The following is a 20267-nucleotide window of genomic DNA, read 5'->3' on the forward strand; positions in this document are numbered from 1 at the left end:
CCTTTGAACTGATCCTTAATAGACAGGTCAAAGGTCATGGCTATGTTTAGAGGAATAGACGGATCGAAATATTCAGATAGAATATCAAAATCAAAGGTCATGCCATGTTAAGCTTAACAGAAATCGAAATATTCAAAAATATCAAAAGTTCTCTTCGTTTATATTACCCCTAGACCATGGATAATATTCAAACGAATAAGTGAATTGAGTAGCTAATTCAGCAAATATAGTATAACGTAATTATATAGTTATTCTAAAGATGCCAATTATCATTAAGAGGGGACAAACACGTCAAGATCCTGTTCATCGTAGAATCTGGCGCTGCGGTTTAACTAACAGGCTAAGAATAATGATACATGATCTTTGTATATAACACTGAAATAGACGACACTGTTTTAACTGACAGCAGCTCACTGCCTTGGGAGAGTTCTACGCGTCAGACCAACTTTTTGGCAAATTTTTTCGGAGGTAGTCAAAGGTAGACAAACAGGAAGGCAGCCATAATTTTCACAGTATCATAAAATAAAGTAAAACACAAGAACTATAAGACGTTATGGGAAAACTATCAATTTGCCAATCACATTTCCTAGAAAAATAAAAAAAAAAGTGCGTCATTGTACAGGATAACACAGACGTTTACAAATAGGCTATAGACACCAGCCTCCCAGGGAGATACCGACCTCCAGACTTAGGAGTGCTCAGAGATGCTCGCACCATCTCACACCCTCCCCCATGTGAGGATTACAGCTGGTCTTTGTCTCAATATAATTCAGCTACCGGGCTGGACTCGGCATCATCTTCACCCTAGATGTACCATGCACTTTCCCCCACTTGTTTTTTTGTTTTCCTACCTATACCTCCATATCTTAACTTGATAAGGTGAAGTTCAACAAACTTGTGACATTTATTCCCAGGTATCGTGGGCCATTCTTTCTAGAAACCTCTCTTCTCTCAAACACCATCTAACTAGTATCTCCTCTGATGTCTGACTTCTCTCTGGGACCCAAGTGTCAAATGATGCTCTCACTAACCTCTTCCGCTTCAGGAGAGATGGTCTGTGCTTATTTTACTGGCCTCTCGCATACCCTGAGGGCTTTTGACATCGCATGTCTGAGGGTTCGTTTCCAAACTGCCATCACGTTTCCAAACTGCCATCATATCCTTTGTGTCGCTAACTGCTCTCATCACTCTACAAAATCCATAACTTTCTTTATGTAAGTCCTCCTTCCTTGAGGCCTCTCAGGAACAAGCCAAAATGGTTGAACACTCTACCAATTTTCTATTCTCAATACCGTGGAGCAAATCCTTACTCTACCCGTTTTCGAGATCGTAACGACCACGCTCCTAACACGTTAAATCTATTTTTTTTCCCCGTTTCTAATCCCTCGCTCCGTAGCTACGAAGCCTCACCCCCAAGTTGCTTCACTGCATTACACTCTTATGTTTGTATATCTATCAACCGCATCGACTACCCTAACTGTCACTTCTACGCGTAAATGTTGGCACTTCAACAACGCTGACTGGACTAACTTGTTAATAATCTTTCTTGATTTTCCTTAGGCAGATAACTGCTTCTCCTGTGGGGATACATCTGTCTCCGCCGAGTGTGCGGTAAACACTGTCGTGGCGGATATGGAAGTACATATTCCACTTGGTCTTCTAGAACTGTCTCTTCTTCCAGCTCGCCGTTCAAACGTTTCATGTACCGAGGCCATTCGCGCAAAGGACCTGGCACACAGGACCTGTAAAAACTCTCCTTTCTACGCCACCTTTCAACTTTAATCTCTTCTTGAAATGCGTGAAACTATGTTTGAACCGTAAGTCAAAACGTTTTTTTTTTTTTCATCCAAAGGAAGTACAACAACCTCTCCTCTTCATCCATGAAGAGGTTTATCTGGTCTTCAGCTAAAAGCATCACTAACAACATCTGACGTACTACCTTTCCTTCTCTTTTCCGTTCTGATAATGTTGCAACTGCCTTTCTCATTGACAAAGCGATTCTCTTTTATTTCTTTTCGTTCTTTTGATGCTTCTCTCACTTATCCTGTGTCCCTCCCTGTAATCTTTTTCTTAAGGTTGAAAAAGCACTACGAATATGAACCTGATAGCACCAGCCTCGTGTTTGGAAGGAGTGTTTCTCTGAGCTTGCGCCAAGCATGTGCTTGCTCATCTATTCTTCTGTTTGAAAAATATTTTTTTTCTGCATATTGGATCCTCGCATCTATGTAACCATTACCAAAGGAGGGAAACCTTTCTAACCCTTCCACCTATCGTACCGATGTTGTAACTTGTACCCTTTCAAAAGTTTCTGAATCCTTTCTCTATTCCTATTTCCTTAAACACTGAGACTCATAATCTCTTTGATCGTAGCATGGCTCTCGAAAAGCAAGATCCATTGTTGGTATCCTTCCCTGTCCCACTTAAGTCTGATCATCATCTCGGAGAGACTTTGGAGAATCCTCAAGCTTAAGCCCTTGATATGTCAAAAGCTTTCCACAAGGTTATGGCATCGGAGCCTCATCTCCAAGCCCCCTTCTTTTCCAATTCCTCCCTCCCTTTGTCCACTTATATCTGGCTTCTTTGAATCGATCTATGGTCGTGACAGTCGATGGATCACCCTCTCCCTCGCCCTATCAACAGTGACACCTCTAAGGATTCTGCAATGTCTCCTAAACTCTTCCTTCTTTTTACATCAATGATATTTCTTCTTTAACTGACAACCAGATGCACTCATACGAGGATGACTCAACAATGAGCTCCTCCACTTCCCTCCTATCCTCTCCATCCTCCCTTGCTCGCTCTGCATCTTGTCTCGTCACAACTTCCTGTATAAACTCAAGACTTCAGTAAGATGCCTCAGTGGGGCTGATGCAACACAGTTCAGCTCAATGCCTTCAAAACCCCAATTTTTTGCCCATCTCTACAAAACCCTTCACAACTTTACCATCTCTTTTGATGGATCTGCAATTCCACCATGCTTGCCCTACGCTCCGGTGTTGAATCTTTCATCTTCATGTTATAATACTGTTTTGGTTTTTATTGCCGAGAGCTGGTTGCTTGCGCGCTCCCACCATTAGCAAAGGGGTCACATGAATCCTGTGAAGCCGCTGGCAATGGAAGAGCGAGCCATTATGTTATCTGCTTCTTACCCTATACTGCAGAGTTTTAAAACCTTTTTTTCCCCCCCCCGTCCTGTCTCTCCTAAAACCTACGACCTGTCCCTTTCCAAAAGATGAATTTTCAAACTTGCTCCAAAACTCTTCAAATATCTTTTCTTCCCATCTTGTTATTTATCCTTCTCATGAAACCCTTTTCGTACATCAGTGAAGGTCAAGTCTTCTTGTGGACTTTGCTTCTTGACTAGATTCTCGAACGTGAAAATAATGACGTCAAAGCAAACTAATTTCGACAACTCCTTCAACCGAGTTCTCTGAAAGTCTTGGGATTTCACAGCCCGAAATTATCTTCTAGGTGTACACACTGGTAGTTCCCTGCCGCAGTGGGTTCGTAAACAATCACACCACGACCAAACGACCAGTTACACAACCACAAGACGAACTGATGACACAGTTTACAAAATGTGAGCAAAGCGACATAAGGAATTGAGAGAATGGGAGTAAGAACAACTGATATAATACAAACGAACGTCTCATCATATGAGTAAATGGAACGATGAGGTAAATCACTTTTACAGAATGAGAGAGAGAGAGAGAGAGAGAGAGAGAGAGAGAGAGAGAGAGAGAGAGAGAGAGAGAGAGAGAGAGAGAGAGAGAGAGAGAGAGACCCACGCCGACCGGTGCTGACCCCTCGGGCTAGGTACTCACCCTCACCCGCCACTTGTGACCCAGGATGGACTCTCTCTGGCCCATAATAATGACGGCCAACCTCTGAATCAAGCTGACCTCCTCTGACTTAAGCGTACCAGGGTTCGATGCTCGCATGCCAGCTGACGCGCACTCTCTCCTTCCTCTCTCTATATAGCCTCATGTCCGCTCACTTCCTCTCTGTATTTGTATCTACTGTTTCCCACACCTCTCTACCCTCCACTGGCACCATAGATCTCACGTCCCCGAGTTTGCTGTTCGGTCCAACCGCATCGAAACCATCCGAATTCGTGCAGACAACTCCTAGAACTGCCCCATCCAAACCACACACACACACACACACACCGTCCAACCGTCGATGGAGTAAGACGTGTGTCAATGGAGCTCTTCGATCGCCTACAGGTCAAACATGTCGACCTGACCTCTCTCTCTCTCTCTCTCTCTCTCTCTCTCTCTCTCTCTCTCTCTCTCTCTCTCTATCCCTCCCTCCCGCCACGCGAGAGTGTCTACCCCCAATGGATTTGATTCTGAAAGAGACATACAAAATAGATACCTTTCCCAGTGACATGGGCCTCTCTCTCGAGAGAGGCCTATGCCGGAGCTGCGGTCGTTTCAGTGTAAACAACATGACACTAACACATTCATCGGTCCTCAGACGGTTAGAATTGTGACCCACCACCTGCACCACACCAGCTGACCCCACCGACCGTAGGAGTTGTGACCCACCACTTGCACCACACCAGCTGACCCCAGCGACCGTTGGAGTTGTGACCCACCACCTGCACCACACCAGCTGACCCCAGCGACCGTTGGAGTTGTGACCCACCACCTGCACCACACCACCAAGACTATTACCCTCCACTGACCGACGTCCGTCACCACAATCACTTGGTACCACCAGCCAGTGCTCGAACAGAGACAAGAACATAAACAATCCACAAATAAGCGCCCAGCAGAGTAAACAAATAGCTTAGTTTACCCAAAGTTATGTGTACGTGAACTACTACATTACTGTGATGAAAGCAACGTTGAAAATATTCATCACTTAATGCTCACCATCAAATACATATGTCAACACAGTATTACTGCAGTTCACCAAGTATGTAACTTTACATCACTTAATGTTCACCATCAAATAAATAATGTATGTCAACACAGTATTACTGCAGATCAATAAGCAAGGAACTTTACATCACCAAATGTTCACCATTAAATACATAATATATGCCAACAGAACACTACTGCAATTCAACCAATATAAAACCTCACATCACTTAATGTTCAACTGATCATCACTAAATGTATTGCGGACAAACCATAAAAATTCTTCTGTAAAAGTTCCTGCACAATGTATATAGATGTTCAGTCAAGTGTTTATCCACAGCATAGAAGCATCCAACCCTACCTTGATCTGAAGCTTTTTGTGTGTGATTAATGAAGTTGTTATTACTATCCCCCCCTCCCCCGCGCATAATGTAACTGCTTAACAGTATATTTTCACCGGACTGCTTGCCTGAATTCAACAAACCGTTCTGTATTTATAATATTTATTGACACACACACACACACACACACACACGTATATCTGTGTGCGCCAGTGACCATGAATCAACACAGGTTCGGATCCCCATGGTTTTGAATCCTGATCGTGGCAGTCGGTCCACACACAACCCAACATCAGGGAAAAGATATGGTGCACGTGTGAGAAAAAGAAGTATCTTCCCGGATGTGTCCGATGAATTTCGAAAGGATCAATACGACTCGTGTCGTCCCGGTAGGGTTGGTAAGTGTGAATGAGACAAATTTCCTAATAATTATGGTAGCCCAAATTTATAGTTATCTCCGTCAATATAAGAAATCAGTATGACATCTATAATGGAAAATGACAAGATGTGTCGCCAGTCATCAATATATCACCTCATCATGAAAACAGGGCTACCACTGTGAGGCCTGGCCAATGGGCCTTTCTCAAAATTCTTCGTCCGTGGTGTCATATTGTTTCACACAAAAAGTGGTAAAATACTTTTTTTTTTTTTTTTACTGTGTGTACAGATATACAATGTTTATAGACGGGGCAAAATTTGTGCAAAACTCTCCTCGTAAAACACACACACACACACACACACACACACACACACACGTACTCATAAAACTCCGTGACAGGAGCCTATTGCCTGCTTCCTGCCAGCGATAATGGCAATTTAAATCACCACGGAACCTGTCAAAGGACACGCCCGGCCGGCCAGACTCTACCAAATTAATCAACTGCTGTGAACTAATTAACACTTGTGTTCCAGACAAAATCATCGTAAACATAAACAAATATTATTTTCCCAGTGATATTGAGACGAGTTACGTCATTACTAAGATCTTGCTGCACACTTCTGTGTCTTTCGGTGTATCTAAGACAGCATGGACAACTGAATACCCAAATCAAGACATCCTATCCACTACATACATATACATACACTTATTCGCCGTTTTCCGAGTTGTCAGGAAACGCCACGAGTAGAGGAAGACACGGCCTCATTGGCTCACAGCCATCCTCTAGCTGTCATGTATAATGCAACCAAACCCAGTCTACAACCAGGCCCTACAGGTCCTCGCGTGGTTTCCCTTGACCACTTCATCTGCCCTGGATAAGTTCCACGACACCACGACGCCCTCTGTGTCCACATCACTCCAATGCGTTCTATACCCTGCACACCCTAACATCCAGCATGTTCAAGCCTCGAAAACTCATTACGTCTTCCCTCCATGCTTCTATTTTCCATTTCGGTCTTCCCTTTCTACTTGTTCCCTCCAATTCTGAAATGTGCACCCTCTTAGTCAGCCTCTCCGCACTCACCTTCTCCATAAGTGCAAACCATTTCAGCACTCTCTCCTCATCTCATTCATACATACTCTCTTTCTATCAAAGCTCTCTCTTACCCTGTCATTTCTTATTCAACCAACTCACCCCACACAACATTAGATTTCCAAATCTCGACTTTCTCCTATCACGAAAGGCTTTTAAACTCACATGCCAACTTCTACAGTTTCTCACCCGAAACTGGTACCACTAGGTAAATTACTAATTTCCTGACCCGTGAGTCTCTCCTGTCTTTACGAGGCTCCAGGTTACCTACCCAGTCCACCGGAAGGGACCACAGGCCACAAAGTGTAGTAGTCATATCGTGTGTGTGTGTGTGTGTGTGTGTGTGTGTGTGTGTGTGTGTGTGTGTCATTTCATACTAATCAATCCATTTCACGTAACCTGTGATTGGCGAGCCATAAGCTCCTCAGTGAATAGGAATTATTGGTCGCGAGATCACTGGAAGAGGGAGGGACGTAAAACTGAAACTTGAGGAACACCATTCCAGACAGGAGAGGAAGGAGAAAGGTTGACATACAGAACACAGTCGTAGACAGAGACTAAAAGCATTCGAAGTGGTAAGGTTTATGACACAAGCAAGATTCCTCACAAGCCACTCAAAAGTGGAAGGAATTGTTATAAGTCATATGGGAAGCAATATCACCAACAGATCTTTTGCCTCAAGGAAACCAAGTAAACAGTCTGACGAGACGGCAATGAGATCTCAGATTCTTGAGAAAGTGAGACGTGAGATCGCCGTTTCCCGCTTTAGCCAGGAAACGCAGGAAGAGAGACACATCCATTCACACATACACACACACACACACACACACACACACGTGTATATGCATACATGTATACACATGCACATATCGTACGTATTCATATATGCTCGCCTCCATCCATTCCCAACCACGATACAGGAATTGAAAAGTTACAATCACAGTTTCTCCTCATGAACCATTACAGCAGAAGGATCTGTCATCGAAAGCCCGACCCGTCTTCGAGCCAGGCTGCTGGGAAATGCTACAGTGCAGAGACAGCCCAGTGGATCCAATACACGATGCATAACATGTTGCACAACGAAGTGAATAAACCATCGAAGATCAACAAGCACAAGCCACTGCATCTTGAAACCTGAATGTTGATCCTTTTGTCACGTGGTAAGTTATGATTTACATCCATGCGAGGATAGAATTCATGCCGACTCTATACCATGGTAAGAAAGAAATATATATTTCTTATGTGCTAAGATCAGAACACAATTTCATGGAAAGATCGTAAATCGTAAAAAAGGAATATGTCTGTATGAGAATCAATTATGGGTGCTGGGAAACCATTAACTTTGATAATGTATCATATAGAAATTAAACTACGTATACAATTATGTGTGAGAATAAACAGTAGGCACAATTAATACAAGTTTTAATTGCGTATTTCATGATAAATATAAAACTGAAGAACCACACGCCTAGCGTCAGTTTGCGACTATTGAGTTTTGAAAAAAAATTTACAATGAATACTTATCTAGTGGACGTACACATAAAAATAGAACTTTACAAAATTCATTTTTAAAGATAATGGTTTATAAGCAGCCATGACTGATCCTTGTAAGCACAAATTCTTTTTTTTTATAATACTTCCGTGCCTTCCGTCAAAGCACGTACTAACCCTAAACTTAAAGAGACATATATAGTCCTCCCTTATGCTGGTATACAGTCAGGAACCTTAAGAAACACTACCACTCCAAGCTGTGTACATCTTATTCCTACACAGATGTAAATCTCGTCTTAACTTACCACCACTTCTCAGATTTACAACAAGAATGTCTTTTGCCTGTCAAGTTCTCAACTGGTGTATTCACGTCGCTCTGGATCATGTGATGTATTATATATTAAATCCACTAAATGATGAACACTATCGTGGCAAGTCACACCCTTCAGGTATGTGGCTTTCGAAGCCAGAGTCTTGTGTTAAGCGTCTCATGAGGAGAAGTGTGGGTATAAATTTTCAATTGACAGTCTCGCAATAAGTAAGTGGTGGGTAGAATAAGCTGCAGTATCAAAGGCAGGAGGTACCTTGAGTCATCACATATCTCAGAGCGGAGCCTAGCTTGTGGATAAACACTCAACGGATCACATGAATATCATCTGTTCGATTTAGGAGCTTTCTATTGTGTTTGTGTCTGTTGATTCTTTTATCTTTATACACTTGCAATGTATTCTTATATCTGTTTTATAAGCTATTAAACTCCTTTCCAATGATTCCATTTGAAGTTTTTAAAAGACTGATATGTATTTTGTCTATTTTAACGTTTATATTGGTAACTCATAATATATCGTGACGATTCTAATAATGTAATTTTGTTTGTGTTTTCACAGTTCACTGATGACAAGGCTGGTCCTCCAAGCGTATGATATATAAAATAAGGATCCAGTTTTCTCATGACTTGGTCTTGCCACCAATAATGACTGTGTTCTGGAAGAAACTCAACATTTTATGACACGTGACGCGTTAACCAAACTATGCTTCACCCACGTCAACCACTCCGCCGTAAACTACGTTTCACCCACCTGTTAACCCGTCGTTCCAGAGGCAAACACAAAACCAGACGATCCAGACCACTGAGAACAATTACCGGCTGTATACTAAATTAAAAACACTTGGTATTACCGTAAAACATGTACACAACAGAGCCAAAAACCTTAAGATTTAATCCCACCTCAACATACATGGCATCTAAAGTTTTGCAAGAGCAACAGAAGTCTTCTCACACAAGCTTATCTTTAAGCACCTACAAACCTACAGGTAAAGACATAAACCTCACCCCTTGCCTACCACTGAGGTATCGTAAACCCACAAATTCTCTCTCGCCCAACAAGCATAGCAATAACAAAGCACAGTCTCACAGCAATCACTTGAGGCCCTAATCTACGATCCACCAGAAATACGTCCACCCATCTGGAAAAACATCCCCCCCAAGGAACGTACGAGTTACACCTTCTCCACGTCCTGAACACCATCCATCTCCCTAACATTGTAAACGTCGATTCCAACTATCGCAAGACCCATCATGCCCAAGATGCAGCTGCTGCACTGATGCAGCTACCGCACTGATGCAGTTGCTGCACTGAAGCGGCTACCGCACTGATGCACCTGCTGCACTGATGCAGCTACCGCACTGATGCAGCTGCTGCACTGATGCAGCTACCGCACTGATGCACCTGCTGCACTGATGCAGCTACCGCACTGATGCAGCTGCTGCACTGATGCAGCTGCCGCACTGTTACAGCTGCTTCAATGACGAGGCTGCCCCACTTATGCAGCTGTTGCACTAATAAAGCTGCCCCACTTATGCAGCTGCTGCACTGATGCAGCTGCCGCATTGAAGCAGGAGCCGCACTGATGCAGCTGCCACACTGATGAAGCTGCCGCACTGAACACACTAAATACCTATTCATATAAACACAATATCACTGCACTTCTGAGGGTGGGTCCCTAGGATAGAGAGATGGTGTGTGTGTGTGTGTGTGTGTGTGTGTGTGTGTGTGTGTGTGTGTGTGTGTGTGTGTGTGTGATACAGTGAACGATATTACAAGGGCAAAACATACCACGCTAATGGCCACACCAGGTGATAGGAACAGAGGGTAATCAGAGTTCGCTATGTACCCGATGACCTAACTCTTGAAGGTAGAAAAATTATCGGACGAGAGTTGCACAGCTTCGGTGTTTGAGGGATGGAGGTATCTTAATGACCAATCCTCGTGTGGCTGGTCTCCACGCAGAAACTATGGGAAACAGCAGCCAGACGCGTGTCATGGGTCCAGGCCTCGATGGCATGTACATAAACAAACAGCTCACAAGAGGAGTGGCCAAAATAATTCCTGTACAGCAGGGACAACGCAGCAACATCATGGAGGACAGAGAGGGATGGTTGAAGAGAGGTGATGTCATCAGGGAATTTATGTGCTGGAAGGCTCTTGATTCCACTGTGGCTAATAAAGAAGTGGAGGAAGATCCACCCCAAATTGTGAAGTATTGTATGCTGGGGCGAATAGGATCCCAATGATTATCATATAAATGCTCACAAGCATATAAAGTACGGCATCTATACATGAACAACAGACTTTCGGAAATATGCTTTGTGACGGTGATCATTGGTGTTTTAACACTAAGGAATTCAATCAGGTGACTGCTTACCCAATCCAACACACTGCACTGGATCAAATTAAGACCGGAGATGAGTCCCATACGAGGAAGAGAACGTGTATTAGAGTGAACAAGGAAGGGGAGGGGACTCAAAAGTGGATTACGCTTCCGCCTGGTTCTCCCCTTCACGCTCACATTCAAACCGACCTGTGTCACCCCAGTGAGAAACATTATTAATTTCATTCACTTATCAAATCTCACGTTCTTACTTTCATACACTTTGCAGTTTCCCTATCGAATCTGTCACCAGAGCTGTGTCATCTGCAAACAGCAAGTGACTCACCTCCCAGGTACCCCTACGTAGCTCAAGCGTAATGTCGACCTGCCCCATCTTAAAGATCCTTGCAATTCACCTCCCTCACCACACCATTCATAAGCAGATCGAACAGTAATAACGACATCACACACCACTGACGTAGCAACCTCCTCCCTTCCAACTCGCACACACGTTTTACTCTCCCAATAAACACTCCCCACTCCAGTTATTGGCTTTCTTCCCGCACCAAAGAATCGTAGCTTCTTCCGGAAGGCTTCCCCGTCAACCCGATTTCTCCAGGTATGTATATGAGACAAACAAATCCTCCTCCTTCTCCAAGTCTTTCTCAAACAATTTCATTTTTTTTTAAGGAAACATCAGGTCCACACATCCTCTTCCATTCCTGCCACACAATCTAGTGCTCTGTTAATGTCAACAACTCTCAGTCACCACAATACCATACAACTTACCAGATATACTCAACTGACTGATACGTCCTCAATGCAAGCATTCACTTTGATCTTCGCTTTTATACAGTGGCACTAACACAACATTCTGCAAGTCCTCAGGCACATCACCTTAGATCATATATATATATATATATATATATATATATATATATATATATATATATATATATATATATATATATATATTTATATATATACTGGAAATCCTGAACATAGCGGCGATTCTGTCACCCGATTTCTGGAAGAATTCGACTGCAATCCCATCCACCCCGGACGCTCTGCCACACTTTACCTTATGCAAGGTTTTGTCCACTTTTCTTTTCACCAAATCTCTCGTCTTGACTCTCTTGCTTCACATACCACCATTACCCAAGCACGCCACATCTGTCACAGCACCAAACCATTCTTCCTCCTTACCCGTGAGCTTAGTTTCACTCAGGGCCAGAACATCCCGGTTCCTCTCCCAAAAGATCCTCTCCCTTCTTCCCACCTTGGATACATCCACACATAATCTGTTCACAATCATATCGCCTGAGCCTTCGAGGAGCATTCCTTGCGTGGCTCCTTGCTCTGTTCCCTCTTTCAGAAAGAAACGGGACAAGGAGGGGAGGGGTTTCAGTCCCCCGTCCCTGCCGATATTACGGCAAGCAGGAGTTACGTGAGCGGTATCTTGTGATTTAGGATAACGAGTCTTGCGAGTTCCGTGTTGTCAAGTCTTAACTGAAAGACAGAGAGGAGGTCTGTGTTTGTGTCTACTGACTTCCAGCCAAGATAGATAAACAACGATTAGGCCAGGTAGGGAAATATAACATCTCCTGCAGGTTTACACAGACATAATCATATCTGTCTATCAATATATATGAACTGTAGGCTGTCATAAGCGTGTAAGTCCGTCATGCACTTGACCACAGCATGAGAGGTACGTGGAGGAGGAGACCCTCTCACCACAGACACTCAGAGATCTTGTGTGTAACTCACTCCTAGTTGCCGCCACAGCCAACACACAGTGGCGGCAACTTTCGGGCGTTGCCTGGCGTGAACGCTGAGGGGAATCGTTGAAGTCGCTCCACATCTGTGTTGACACTGCCAATACAAGTGTCTGTGGCACAAAGGTAGATACTTGGAGGAGGAGCTCTCTCTCTCTCTCTCTCTGAAAAGTTATTGCGTTTGTCTGTTCATCTTTCTCCTTCATCTCATTCTCTCTACTTGTTCCTCACTTCAGTCACTCGCTGATCGATTCCAGTTAACTGCGCTCCTCGTTTCCCCACTCGTTCTCACTCCCCTATCAATATCCAATCACATCCCTTGCATCTTTTCCCTTTTTTTCCAATACGCTATACATACAGACTTCTAGAATAAAAAGAAAAAAAAAACTTTGACATGTATAACATAAAATGACTGTTTCGTCAAAATCAAACCACACAGAACAAGAAATCGACAGGATAGCGGACTTGGCCAAGAGATAGAAATCGGCGAATGGCATTAACAACAGAAAAAAAAATATCACCCAACTCTTCCGAGCCAAGCTGGGCTACCGCAAGGCTCAGCCCTGCGGCCCATGTTGTTATTACGTCCATCAGCAATGTGGAGGGCGAGACTCATAGGTCAAATCTTGAAATTTGTCGACGACACAAAACTAGCTAAAGAAACTCAAAGGAGGATTGTTTAAATGTTCAGACAAACTGTCGCAGTTGTCAGATACGCGGCAAATGGATGTGTCAGTGTAGACAAATGCAAAGTAGGTCATTTTGGTCTAAGGTATGAAAGAGTACAGGAAAAATGACCTTGGCGTGAGAAGCATTAATGACCTACACTACACAAAGAAACGTTCAGTTTTATAAAACAAACGAGAGAGAAAGTTTGGTTTCGTAACGAGACATTAAAACTATAAACCGAAACATACATTAATTACTCTTCAAAAGCTCTGGTCAGACCATATGTAGATTATGAATTCAGTCCTGGTTACCAAACTTTATCAAAGAAAAAAATATATAACGAATACAATGAGCAGCAGCAAAACTAATTATGTTGCTCAGTGATTAACCGTACAGACTCCCAAGTATTTTTCTTAAAAGTTCAATCACGAACAGATCACACAGAGGCCGAACCTTAAATCGAACTGTTAAGAGGATTAATGGGAGGAAGATATAAGAAAGGGAGAAAAATATTTTTAAGAATTTTGGGAAATGGAAAAATCTTTCTTTTGAAGAGGGTCCTGTCGCACTATTAGGAAAGTCATGTGAAGGGTATTGGGGGGTCGAGAGTTCCAAAGCTTCGAGATGTAGGGAAAGAAACGGATATAAGATCGGTCCATCCCTGAGTTGCCAACGTTCACACAATAATCATTATGTGACGCAGTAGCCTGCCGAGTGATACGAAGTGTAGCTAATGATGGGGCACACAGGCAGCCAGCTCTCTGAAGGAAAACTACAGAAATACCTACAAAAGAGAAAAAGTGAACCAAAATTGCGACGCAGGGCAAGTGGGTAAGGAGAATACAGAATGAGAACCTCCTAGATGTGAAAGCAGTACCCCATACAGGGATCATTTCTCTTTATAAACGGCGCAGTTGTATGGTAGGGAAGAAATTACGAAATCTAAACAGGACTCCCAATTTTCTCAAGAGGCAGACATAGCTATCTGTGTAATGTGAGGTTTCCAAGATGGGTTACGAGGTACACTGACGCCCAACATGTTCACCGTGTTAAGCAGTGACGTTAGAGATCCATCAAAAGATAAAGGAATGCTGTGTGGGGTTCTGGGGACACAGAGGCCTTTGGAGGCATTAAACGTAACCAGGTTCAGTTTACCCTCCTGGGAAATATGTTCAGGTCTGAGTTTATGGACGAAGTTGTGTCGAGACAAGATGCAGATCAAGCGAGAGATGATGGAGCAGATTTGAAGGAAGTGGAGTCGTCAGCAAAGTGAGTGAGTACGCTTGGTTCTGTTAACAACAGGATATCATTGATAAAAAGAAGGAAGAGCGCTGGTGACAATGCAGACTCCTCAGGTACACTGCTGTTAATAAGGAAAGGTGGAGAGAGATCGGCCAGATTGGAAGCTAGAATGAGAGAAGAAAGGGAAGGAGAGAAGCTAACAGAGGGGAACATGGAGAGGAGACCCCCGATGCTATACCCTGATAAAGATTTTGGTATGTCAAGGGTAAGTGCGTAGGACATCACCTGTGGATCATGCCCTGCGGAATTCATACTGATGAGTAAAAAGGACACTGTGAGATCCACGATACTTGAGGATATGGGAGTTGAGCAGGGATTCACACAAGGTCAGAGCAACATATCGATAATCAGAGGGGTTGCCCCCCTTCTTTGGGATGGGATGTACCAATACACGCTTCCAGAACAGAAGAAAATGTCTGATGCTTAAAATACATCCGGAGGGTCTGAGGCTCGCTCATTCAGCACACGGGGGTGGATGCGGTCTTGTTTATACGACTTGCCTGTATACAGGGAAGGAAGTGTTGCTCGCAAAGTACGAAAAGAGATTCCAGGAACGTCCGAATCATCCAAGGTGGAGTCACAGGAGAAAAGAGAATTAAAAAGACTTGTTTTGCCAATGGGAGACACACCTATAGTACGGTCAGAACGGAAAGGGAAGGAAAAACAGAGCAACAATTGTTGTTAGCAATGCCTTTATTCTAAGACCAGAAAGACTTATCAAAGAAGATTGTCCCACAGCCTTTGGAAAAAAGAACTCTTCACCCCACACACAGAGAACATACTCGCTATGATTACGGCCAGAGATTAATGCTGATTAGGAGTAGGAGGAAGGAGAGCTTTTCCACGCCTGATATACCAAGTCCTCTGCCTGAATGACCCCAGAACAGGAATGGATTGGGAGAAGAGGAACTCTTAGGGGAAGAGGAGGTATATGTTCTCCATGCCCGCACCAATAACCACTGCTACACGTTCAATACAATCAGAAGCATCACCAAAGAAAAGGCAGCACCCTATCCAACGAAAATGAAAAGAAAAAGGAATTTTTTCGAGTTGCTCCAGGCAACCTTACTAAGGTGCCAATATCTACGTGCAGAAGGGGCTGCTGGAGAAGAAGATACAGTTAAAAGAGATACATATACGGAAGCGCTGTCTGACGAGCCAACTTGGGGAAGGTTGCATTACTATATCGTGAGGAATTAGCGGTGAAAAACAGATCCTCAGTGTTAGGAGAGTGATAAGGAATATGGACGCAGTGGGTGATGATGTGCTCGAGATGAGCAAGACTGGAGAACGTGAGGGCTTCAACAACCCCTCTAGGGGAGGAGTTCAACCATACCTTACAGTGTCCGCTAAACTCTCCTAAACAGAGGATCACAGCTTGAGGGAGAGACATTTCACGGCCTTATGACTGGAATTAGATTTTACAAAAATGTTGGAAACTTTCTTTGTCAGGAGAGCTACAGGCGAAGTAATGGAAATTTATGGAAAGTGGGATACAAACGACGTGACATCTAAATTTGAGGAGTCAAAGTCCTCAGTGCTACGGGTATGTTGATGTCGGAACAAGCACAGGCGCCACCTCTGAAGCGGAGTTGTTAGTGATGGTTAAAGCTGGGTATGTGGAAGCAGCGAGGGAGAGTGTCATTTGAGAGGTGGGTCCTGGGAAGAAAAAAAAAACTAAGAGGGACTAGTCTGATGCTTCTCAACACCGGAGATGTTACTGGCATGACCACCAATACTGGCGAATTGAACGGTTAATCAAAGGGACGAAGGTCGTATGAAGGGCCGCTGCTAACACTACTGCCAGAGTCCTCCCTCTCGTTGGCAGGAGAATCAGGCGGGTTCCCGCACCCCGTGATGCCGGGGACCAAGGGATACTACTTATATATACATATATAACAAAGGCCACATTCGTTCACACTCAGTCTCTAGCTGTCATGTATAATGCAGTGAAACCACAGTTCCCTTTCCACATCCAGGCCCCACAACACTTTCCATGGTTTACCCCAGACGCTTCACATGCCCTGGTTCAATCCGTTGACAGCACGTTGACCCCGGTATACCACATCGTTCCAATTCACTCTATTCCTTGCACGCCTTTCACCCTCCTGCATGTTCAGGCCCCGACTGCTCAAAATTTTTTTCACTCCATCCTTCCACCTCCAAATTGGTCTCCCACTTCTCCTCGTTCTCTCCACCTCTGACACATATATATATATCCTCTTTGTCAATCTTTCCTCATTCATTCTCTCCATATGACCAAACCATTTGAAAACACCCTGTTCTGCACTCTCAACCACACTCTTTTTATTACTACACATCTCTTACCCTTTCATTACTTACTCGATCAAACCATAAGCCTAAGCAAGGTACCAAATTCCTTGACTAATCCTAAGGGAGACGAACAGGATGCAAACCTATGCGCTCGACCCTGGGCAGCCCGTGAATGAATCAAGGTCAGCAACGCTAGCCACTACACCACGAAGGGAGTTCTATCTTTAAATATCTTATTGAAAAGTTCATAAAGTGCTCAATGATTTCGACGCTACAACTAGCATTAATTTCTACACATTGGGCAGAGACACTGGGACGAAAAGTAAGTTTAAGGGCAGATGTACTACTAACGTGGTCCAGTGTGTTTACTTTGACAGTGGGGTTATATAACATCAGAATAACCTACCGCCAAAGAAGGTTAAGGTGAAGACTACCAAAGCAATCGGATCACGGCCTGGCAAATACTTGAATGACATGAATCATCAGTGAATGAGAGACTTCGAGAGTGGTATAAAACATGTAAGGATTCAAACTTCATCACTAAGTCTTTACCTAAATGAGCCTAAGATAGATCGTGCCCAGAATATCTCACTGATGGCATTAGATCAACGAGTCTTCCATTCACACCAACCTAAGTGACGTCCGCGTATATTACCTTCCCTCTATACAACCTGGAGTTCCTTCGTAACGAGTTACCTGCTGGTTGACATGGGTAGGATGGAGGCCTCCTGCTTGACTTATATCCTACCTCTAATCTGCATATACAGTACGAGTTGAGGATCCTATCCTTGCCCACCAGAGGGTAACCCTGTGTCATAGACCATCAGGTCTTCTTGTGTCCCTGTCGTGCACTGCCCGTGTTGACCCATGACCTCCTCCCACACGTGCACCACCCCACAGCCCGCCCTCCACTCCTCCCACACGTGCACCACCCCAGAGCCCGCCCTCCACTCCTCCCACACATGCACCACCCCAGAGCCCGCCCTCCACTCCTCCCACACGTGCACCACCCCACAGCCCGCCCTCCACTCCTCCCACACGTGCACCACCCCACAGCCCGCCCTCCACTCCTCCCACACATGCACCACCCCACAGCCCGTCCCCCCTCACCTAACAACAAGAGGAAGGTCAGGTACTCACTCGGCCTCGGGTACAGTTTCCGTCATGGCGAGGAAGACGCAGTTGAGGAGGATGGTGGCCATGACCAGGTAGTCGAAAAACTGGTTGGTAGACAGGAAGATGGCCGCCCGACGGAGGGGGTGCCATGGCGAGAACAAGAACAGCGACTTGGAGGCTGAGAACCGATGCACGTAGTTCTTCCGGAACCTCTTGGAGACCACGCAGAACGTCTGCAGGAGGGAGAGAAAACACCGACATGTTAGTGGCTGGTGGTGAGGGAGGGCAAAGGGGGAGGAGTTAATGGTAGCAGTGGTGGGGATTTTAATAGGTGGGACTGGTATAGAGTTGGAGGTGGTGGTAATGGCAGTGTTGGTGGTGTGGTGGTGGTGATGGTGTTGGTGAGAATGAGTGTGTGGGGATGACGGAAGTGGAGTCAGTATTGTAGGTGTGGTAGTAGTGTTGGAGGCAGTGGTGTTGAAAATGAGGAGGAGGAGGAGGAGGAGGAGGAGGAGGAGGAGGAGGAGGAGGAGGAGGAGGTGGTGGAGGAGGAGGAGGAGGAGGAGGAGGAGGAGGAGGAGGAGGAGGAGGAGGAGGAGGAGGTGGAGGTGGTGGGGTGGTGGCGATCATGGCTAAGGAGCAGGGGGGTAAATTCTCTGTTGCTGGTGATGAGGTTGGAGATAGCGGTATCAGTGGTGATGGGTGTTGGTGCGGTGGTGTTGGTGATGGTGGTTATGGTGGTGATGGAAGGTTATTTTGGTGGTGATGGTGGTTATGGTGGTGATGGAAGGTTATTTTGGTGGTGATGGTGGTTATAGTGGTGATGGAAGGTTATTTTGGTGGTGATGGTGGTGATGGTGATGGTTGGTGTAAGTACTGGTGGTAGATTTGCTGTTGTTGTTGGAGGCGGTGGAAGCATGGAAGGACTGGTGATCGTGGTGGTGTTGGAGGTGGTGGTGATGATGTCAACAGGTGGTGGTGATGGAAGTGGCGATAAGTGGCAAAGAACATGGTGGAGGAGAACAGTGGTGGAAGGTCGTGGTGTGAGGTTGGTGGCGCGTCGACGTTGCATGTTAACATGTCTTGGAATTAACTGTAGCTGAGACCGTACTTAATGAAATGACGACCTCAAATCTCTTATCATTCCACTTACTACATCCTTCCATGAGTGTACTACATGTAGTGAGTCAATCACAAGATACTATTAACATTTAAGATGAATAAAACCCTATAATGTATGGGATGTTCTTGTGGTTCAAACTCTCGTACACAACAAGCAAGACCCTGAAATAAGACGGTACGACCCTTAGATATGGCTTGGCTTTTACACCCCTAAGGGTCGTGTTGTCGTACTCATGGGTCGTACCGTCGTCGTCCTCAAGGATGAATAAATGATTCAGAGGAAGGAAAACCAGACAGATGAATAGTGTTGTGTGTGTGGGCAAAGTGTCTGGACGGATGACCCACAGTTGATAATGGTACATGACGGCCCACTTACTGGATCAAATGGCAACACTGCGTCCCTCACCCTGCAGAGAGGAAACTTGCCCCGGTTGGTAACACTAGTTCGTGCATTTTTGCAAGAGATAACCTGATGTGTCTTTTGTGTACGTTTTCATCCAGGAAATGAATGTATATTTCTTCGGGGGGGGGGGGGGGGGGGGGGGGGGAGAAAAAACAACACACGAGCAAAAGAGTAACTTTTTGATGACAAAATGTTGCGAGAAATGAAAATCAAGTCAAATGTAGTTAGATCTTAAAATTGCCATGAGATATTTAAACAGTTGTGGAGGGAGGGGGGGGGGGGGACGCACGGTCTTGGGTGGGGGAGGGGAGGGGGGGGGGAGAGCACGTTGCCAAATGTCGCCACTCGAGCCATAATCACGCAGCCAAGGCAGTAACTGTCCTAAATCGTCTTTATGCAGTCCTACAGAAAGGTAATTTCCTTCTGCAACGCAAAGGAGAAAGTATTTCTGGCTGCATATGAAGCGAATGGAAATTTTATGCTCTATATACATACGCAATATGACCCAATATCTGGTAAATGAGTTCGGACCAGCAGGTTGTGTTACCACCTCTACGGATGGTACACATAAGACTCTTATTGCCTCGCTGTTTAGTGACGACGCCTCGCAAGCATAAAGAATAATGGCATTTCTAATTAGGAATATGAATTGTCTATCAGACAAAAATATCCACAAAATCTAGACCAGCAAAGGTGTCTTGAGGAAGAAACCGAGCGGAACTAGGTCGATGGTTCCTTTCTGGGTCCACAACGACCTAATCAGTTTGTGATTGTACCACTTA

General features: G+C 44.7%; 1 protein-coding gene across 8 annotated transcripts in view; it reads right to left on the minus strand.

The window, feature by feature from the left end:
• Positions 1–20267, minus strand: part of LOC139766161 (sodium channel protein 1 brain-like) — a 940735-nt gene that overhangs the window by 734426 nt on the left and 186042 nt on the right. For all 8 annotated transcript variants that reach the window (XM_071694448.1, XM_071694434.1, XM_071694479.1 and 5 more), the window contains one exon: positions 17985–18193. In XM_071694448.1, coding sequence (XP_071550549.1) covers positions 17985–18193 — 209 coding nt within the window. The remainder of the gene's footprint in view (positions 1–17984; positions 18194–20267) is intronic.

The sequence above is a fragment of the Panulirus ornatus genome, chromosome 4 (assembly GCF_036320965.1).
Source record: "Panulirus ornatus isolate Po-2019 chromosome 4, ASM3632096v1, whole genome shotgun sequence".
NCBI lineage: Eukaryota > Metazoa > Arthropoda > Malacostraca > Decapoda > Palinuridae > Panulirus > Panulirus ornatus.